Source organism: Numenius arquata, chromosome 2, assembly GCF_964106895.1.
Source record: "Numenius arquata chromosome 2, bNumArq3.hap1.1, whole genome shotgun sequence".
NCBI lineage: Eukaryota > Metazoa > Chordata > Aves > Charadriiformes > Scolopacidae > Numenius > Numenius arquata.
Window position 1 is genome coordinate 105,600,088 of NC_133577.1, and position 8,024 is coordinate 105,608,111.

Consider the following 8,024-nt stretch of genomic DNA (forward strand, 5'->3'; position numbering starts at 1 on the left):
AATTCATTTAAAACAAGATTTTAGAAGTGATTTAACTGAGAACTCCATAATACATATATATATAAATATAAACACACTATAAACATAAACATAGAAAAAAAAAAACCCCAAACCAAACCAAGAACTAGTAAGGCACAAGTTCCAACTCCATCTTATCCAAAAATACTGCTCCTGCTCCCTAACTCTTACCCCTTAACCCTCTGTCAGAAATCTCTGTTTCATTACACCAGCTAATACTGTAGATAAGGTATGGATTGCAACATAACATGCATACCAAGAGAAAAAACATTTGGCACTATGAAATCCATGCTCCTGTAAGAGTCAGCTTGAAAAGAAACCCTACCTATGGATGTTCAAGGTAGGTGTGGAGGGTTTGGGGGTTTTTTTTGTGGTTTTGGTTTTTTGTGGTTTTTTTTTTGTTGTTTTTTTGTTTGGTTTTGTTTTGTTGTTTTTTTTTTTTTACACTACTGGCTTTAAAGACAGAGAAAAAACATCAGATCTGTCTCACATCTTCAGTAAAGCACATGATATGGCTTCACAGAAAATTAGTGAAGTGGGAGACAAGAGAGGTCAGTGTAAGAATTTATACAATGGGAAAAGGGCAGACTGACAGACATGCATCAAGCAGGTCTTGTTAAAACGAGATACCTCATCTGTTATGTGCAGATTAAAAGCAGTACCATGTGAGTCAGTCTTTAATTATATTCAGTGTTATCAGTTCTTCTGTGATCAGTTAAGACTGATTCACTTTAATGCCAGAAATTTCCAGGAGAGGTATTTCCAATAGATACATAAGTACTATTCATTGCACAAATTTTACAAATACTCAGTGAAACCGTGCAAAATGAGTACAGATAAAGGTACGCACATCTAGGAATGATGTAGTTAAACTTAAGTGATTACAGAGAAAAATCTGAGATGACAACCACAAGAATGAACAGTTGCTCTTTAAGAGAAGATTAAAAGATCCAGTTCTGTAGTCTTACAAAAAAGATCAAGAACATATAAAAACTGGTTAATAATTTTATATACCACAGTGACTGTAAACTGACAGGAAGATCACTTAAGAGGAAAAGACAACACACGTTATTTGTATAGGGCTGGAAATTGTCAGGCTTTGACCTACCAGAAAAATTAGGCTTTGAAACAGCTCTGCAGTATTAGTAGGATTTAAAAAAACTAACAAACAAATAAAAAAAACCAACCCACCCAAAACAACCAACAAACCAAAAAACAAAACAACAAACCAAAAAATTCCCAAAACACACACTCACAAACTTTCCTAATTTTGAAACAGAGCTTGATCAGTTTTGAAACAATAACACAGGAAGTCTTTTCTCGTACATGAAAACCATTTTCTTTTTGCTTTAAGGATACGCAAAGCGTGAATGCCAATTTGTTGAAACAAATCAAAGTACCAAATTTGACACAACTCCAATGGAATTCTCTTGTTATTCACTTTTAAAAAAGACGTATGTTTTGCTATCTAGTAGCTTATTTTGTGTGCTGCTTGGAGACTCCAGCTGCTAATACTGATGACTTGTGGCCTCCCGAGAAAGAAGCCAGAAGATACGAAAGTATCTTATTCCAAGATATCAGGCTACAGTTCATCAGCAGGTATAACTTCCACATTTTCCAGTACTGGTACAGCTAACCAGGTAAGCTGCCTGGAAGATTTGAGTTCCATGTGGATTTTGTTTAGAGGATATTACTATGAAATACAGGAACTGGAAACTGAGATGCAGCAGAAGAAAAACAAACAAACAAACAAAAAAACAAAAACTAAAAAACAAAAGAAGACCAATTTTCAACATTTATATACCTTATGTGAAATGGAGCTATTTTTTATATTGATTTCTATTAGTCATCAAAACCCACAATGTACATACAACCCATTTCAGCAGGTGCATGGGAATCTGATGTAGACTTTTTCTCTCCCGGTACTGCACTATCCTGAATATTTAATGTTTATTATCCTTAGACGTGTACTGCATTTTTTTTTTTTTTTTAATTTCATTCAATTTCAATACATCCATTATTTGGTATGCAGTATAGTAGCTCGTTCAAGAATATGTATTAGAGAAAATTGTCAGAGTATTTTTTTTGCATTTCTCCAAAGTTAGAACACTCAAAAAAAAAAAAAAAAAAAAAAAAAAAAGAGATTCTGGATGTGGTGTGCACATTTTTTCCCCTTTTACAAAACCTTAACTGGCACCTAGGTATAATAAAAAGTCCTAGTCCAGGCAAATGAGATGTGAAATTGTAAAACAGCTAGATGAAAAGGCAGTACATTTCAATATATACGTATATCTGAAGGCCAAATACAAAATGACTTCAAGGTGCAGTAATCCCCCAGAAACATATTGCTTCCAGTGCCTTATTGTCATTACAAAATGAAAATTGTATTTTATAAGAGAGGTTTGTACCTATAAAGTCTTTAGTTATTAATGTAGGTACATCCATGACAGATGCTTTAAAGCTCCATTTGCATCAAATGATCTGAAGCCACCACAAAACAAATGAAAATTGAATAAAAATGCGTTTACAATTGTTACCGTGACAAGTGGAAATGTTCCCACACTACTCGATAATCATTACACATACTACTAAAAACTAGGAGTAGGTATATTTTATTACATTGACTTTTTGCTTTAAGAGATCTTAAAGGGCATAATTTCCCTCTATCCAACTATGAAGCTATACACATTTTCAAGCCATGTACGGCTGTTTTGCCCCCTAAACCTGCAGACTGCTTGGCAGCTCTGTTAAATTTTATTTTGTTTTGGACCAATTTTAAAGTTATAAAAATTTATCATCTTTTGATTAAAATACAGGTTTTTTTGTACATTTCCAGTCAACTTTCTAAGTTGCCTTTCAGACTGCAACCTTCTGAAGCAGAAAACAAATCTTTCCATGTGTCTAGCACAGGAAAAATCTAACCAAGTACTTGTGAGTGCTGTTAAGAGTATATAACCTGTATTTCACCTTTTATTACAAAAAAAAAAAAAAAACAAGAAAAGAAGAAAAACCACCATGAAAACTTTTCCCTAAGTGGACCTGACCATCCAATTTTTTCCCCTCTTTCCATCTCATGGAAAATAAATGCATTGAATTGACTAGATGCACAAACATACAGATCATTAGAACAAGGGATGAATGGACTGAATTTGCCTTTGAAGTTATTACTTCCTTTCACAAATAACAGACTCTGTAATATAAAAGAATTTAAAGAGGAAGTAATTTTGCAGTTTTCGCACTTATTTCTCTGAAAATTTGTTGGTATTTTATACCAGAATTACATAGAATTACTGAATGGCAACAATTAAACAAGAACATACTTTGTGATTACTGAGATTTAGTCAACCTAAAACTTAAAAAACACAATTTACTCTTCCACTAATAATATTGTATGCACAGTGTAAAGGAAGTGGCAAAAGAGAATTAAAAAAAAAAAACAAAAACGCAAACCACAACAACCCAGTAACTTACCCGCAAGGCTTCAATTACAAGGTCTCGTGCTTCTAGTTCTCCTTCCATTATACTCAAAAGCATCCGCAACTCTGGCTTGCTCAAGTTATCCACATCAAACTCTCTTTTCTGTAAGAAACAAAACACTGATGAACACACTAACTAACTGATTGCAATAGTTACTGTAGATGTGAAATATAAACATATCAGCATCCTAGTTACGGGTTCCTCAAACATCTATAACTGTAAAAAGCAGAAGTGTCTTTATTTGTAGTATATATAGTCAAAATTAACAGCAAATAGCCTGATTCTTTTTATTTAAAGTGAAGAAACTAAAAGCCCACCAGTATGACACTGTTTCAAATCCTACTGTTGCAAGGAGTTGATCCTGCAAAGTCTTGTGAATGACAATGGTGAAATGTTAAAGAAACTAATTTTGTGACTAACAGTTCCCACATACAGCCTCACAGGGACCGAAACAGTTCAGCAGATCTGAAACAGCACGTCAGGGATGAAGGCAAAGAGAGGGTGAAAGAACCGAGACCACAGCGCACCTCACCCAGTGTAACCTGTGCCTCACTTGCAAGCAACTACCAAGTCCTCAGAGTATACTGGGCTGAATGTGAATTTTTGAAGCGGAACTTGTGAAAAGACATGAAATCTTATCTGTATGCTTTCTTTGCAGTTCCATTTGTTTGGCTGGAGGGTACGGTTCAGGTTTAAGAGGCACTGACAAACAACAGTTCATAGCAACAACATCTTCTCAGTCCACAGTTACCAAGATCAGTGTGAGTCTGACTTCCACTCCTCTCAAGACAGTAGAACAAGTTTATACTGATGAATAAGATCACTGAGCATGTGTGCACATGCATAAACAATGCCTGCTGGGAATATCAGTATGGCTTCTGTAAAACCAAATCCGCCTCACTAACTGCCACAGTTCTATACCACCACCAATAGGCACATGGGTAAAGGGGATCCACTGGACACGAATATATTTTAATTTTTTAGAAGTTTTGGACAAGGTTCTGTACCAAATATTATTACAGAAACTCCTATCCAACAGTATTGGATGAAAAGACACTTCATGGACAGGCAGCAAACACTATGGGTAACAACCATTTTTCAAGATGGAGACAGATAAGCAGTGGGGCACCTCTGGGACAAGTTTTATTTGACTTCTTTGCCAATAACCTGGAAAAAGGATAGGGAAGTGGCAGGGACATCTGCCTCATGGGAGTTGGCACATAATTCCTCACTTACAAGGTTAGCATCCTCATTTTGCCACTATATAAATCCCCTGATAAACCCACATCTCAAGTACCGCATAAAGTCCTCATCTAAAGGTATAGAATTGGCCAACTAAAAGAATGAAGAGAGAAGGACTAACTACTACATGAGGAAAGCCTACAAGGCTGGAAGTCTTGATTTTGGAAGTGGAGTGGGGGAAATGTTATTAATATTTACAAAAATCACAACAAGTAGATAAGATTAATACAAATCTCTTGTTCGCCAATATCCACAATGCTAACACAAGTAGACACTTGGTGAAATTAGAAGGGGATCATTTTAAGGGAGAGAAAACAATATTTATTCCACATGCCAGATTCAGCTGACCTGCTTGATTTTCAATATGTTATTCACTGCAACGGAAATACTACAGGCCTTGCTACGATGCAGATGTACCTCCTAGTAAAGCCCAGCTATCTTCAGTATGCAGTAATCAGTTGCCAAATTAGCTGAACTGCATATCTGGATATACCATCTATTTTCCCTAAAGGATGTAAAATGTAAGAGTTCATCTACCCACGAGCTTAACTTCATCACAGAAAAATCCAATAAAAATTAAAGCTAGTACCATTTCTGCTTTTTCAAAGCAAGAGGGCAAAACAGTTGTTCTTCCCTCAGGCTAGAAGGTCATAGATCAAAACTACCCAAAAGCTATAGCTGTATTAGATTTACTCTGTGTTCCATTATTATTTTGTTGTTAAAACAAATGGCTAGTGAGAATTATGCCTTCTATGATGGCATGTAGCCTTCTATGATGGCATGACTGGTTGGATAGATGAAGGGAGGGTGGTGGATGTTGTCTACCTTGACTTCAGCAAGGCTTTTGACACAGTCTCCCATAGCATCCTCATAGGTAAGTTTAGGAAGTGTGGATTAGAGGAATGGACAGTGAGATGGATTGAAAATTGGCTGAAAGACAGAGCTCAGAGGGCTGTTATTAGGGGCACAGAATCTAGTTGGAGGTCTGTAACAAGTGGAGTCCCCCAGGGGTCAGTACTGGGTCCAGTCCTCTTCAATATATTCATCAATGACCTGGATGAGGGGATGGAGTGTACCCTCAGCATGTTTGCTGACGATACAAAACTGGGAGGGGTCGTTGACACACCGGAGGGCTCTGCTGCCATACAGCAAGACCTGGACAGGCTGGAGAGCTGGGCAGAGAGGAACCTGATGTACTTCAATAAAGGCAAGTGTAGGGTGCTGCACCTGGGGAGAAATAACCCCATGCACAAGGACAGGTTGGGGGCTGACTTGCTGGACAGCACCTCTGAGGAGAAAGACCTAGGAGTCCTGGTGGACAATAGGATGACCATGAGCCGACAATGTGCCCTTGTGGCCAAGAAGGCCAATGGCATCCTGGGGTGCATCAGGAAAAGTGTGACCAGCAGGTCGAGAGAGGTTATCCTCCCCCTCTACTCTGCCATGGTGAGGCCCCATCTGGAGTACTGTGCCCAGTTCTGGGCTCCCCAGTTCAAGAAGGACAGGCAACTGCTGGAGAGGGTACAGCAGAGGGCTACAAAGATGATTAGGGGCCTGGAGCATCTCCCTTACGAAGAGAGGCTGAGGGACTTGGGTCTTTTTAGTCTGGAGAAGAGAAGGCTGAGGGGGGATCTGATCAATGCTTATAAATACTTAAAGGATGGGCATCAAGAAGACAGGGCCAGTCTTTTTTCAGTGGTGCCCAGAGATAGGACAAGAGGAAATGGGCACAAACTTGGATATAAGAAGTTCCACCTAAACATGAGGAACTTTGAGGGTAGCAGAGCACTGGAATAGGCTGCCCAGGTGGGTGGTGGAGTCTCCTTCTCTGGAGACATTTAAAACCCGCCTGGACAAGTTCCTCTGCAGCCTGCTCTAGGTGGACCTGCTTTGGCAGGGGGGTTGGACTAGATGATCTCCAGAGGTCTCTTCCAACCCCATATGATTCTGTAACTGTATGCCAGAACTTTAGAACTGTAGCTATTTGCATTCAATGTACATTGGATTGAGCTTCTTCATTTTTGTGAAGAGCATGGATCAACAAGCAATGATTTCTATTAAGCGTAACTGTTTTGGGGACAGGGCTGTCCACCCCAACCAATATTTCTACACTGAACAATAGCTATCCTCTATTTTTGCTGCCTCGGTCACCTATTTCTCTGATCCAAGAGATACCTCTTACACTCCATACCAGAGGATCAAGAAAAACAACTGGTTCCTCTGAAGGCTTTTTCCCAACATACCCTGCCAGTGTGCTCCTCACAATTCTTCCATACAGTGCTCACCAGTCTATGGACCTGTATAAAGTGAAAAGTTACTAAACGTACACAGTTCCTTAGGTAATCTAGTTCCAGCAGACTAGATTTTACCTTAGAGGCTGCAGCAGATTTCACTCTCAGCACTTCTAACTAATAAACTTAATTCAGTCAGATAGGAGGACGCACTTATCCACCCTCCTTCTTCTATGAATCACTTCATAATATGTAATAGCTCAAGGACAGCAGTTGATTTACTCATATAACTTCCTTTATAATAGAGAAAAACTGTCTCAATTTTTCAGATGGAAACTGATGCAAAGATGTCAACTTTTCTTTTTTCCAAAGCACACAGAAATCAAGTAGTGTAAAACACAGTATTCAGTAACAGTCTTTTCAGTCTCCATTCAGTGGTTTAACCACTGCATTAGCTTCCCTTTCTAAAATGTTCTTGCCTCCTCTGACAAAAAAAGGCACCCAAGGTTTGCAATAGACAGGTACAAAGTTAAGAAGGGCATCCACAAAAGCACAGTGCAAGATACGCGATCCTACTCTTTTCTCTGAGTCAGTAAATTCAGCTTGTCAGGAGATGTAACACAGGGTAGTTCTTCATCAAAAGACTGATTGTACGTGACAGGTGAAACTTCTTATTTCTGCAGTCTTCCACAAGACATAAATGAAAACACACGTTCTTAACAAACCAGAGGCAATTTTCAACATATGTGATGCAGTGATGTGCTTTTTTAACTAAGCATCTGATCAAGTAATTAAAGTAAATTTTGTTCAAGAACACACCCTGAACTAGAACATATGAAAAGACAGCAATAACAAACAACTGAAAGTGTTGTCTGGTAATTTATAGTTAGATATAAATAAACACAAAAAAAAGTGTTAATAGAAAGACATAACAACAAGATACACAGGTTAGGTTTTTTTTTTTTAATTTTGAAAACCTGAAATAAGAACTAGCAAACCCACTTCATGTATGAACAGTTCTAGCACATCAGACTAAAAGGCACTTAGCTGAGCATC

At 38.1% G+C, this 8,024-nt stretch overlaps 1 protein-coding gene across 1 annotated transcript in view; it reads right to left on the reverse strand.

The window, feature by feature from the left end:
• CTTNBP2 (cortactin binding protein 2) overlaps positions 1 to 8,024 on the reverse strand; it is a 91,907-nt gene that overhangs the window by 75,489 nt on the left and 8,394 nt on the right. The window contains exon 2 of the mRNA XM_074168023.1: positions 3,490 to 3,597. Within this exon, the coding sequence (XP_074024124.1) occupies positions 3,490 to 3,597 (108 nt within the window). The remainder of the gene's footprint in view (positions 1 to 3,489; positions 3,598 to 8,024) is intronic.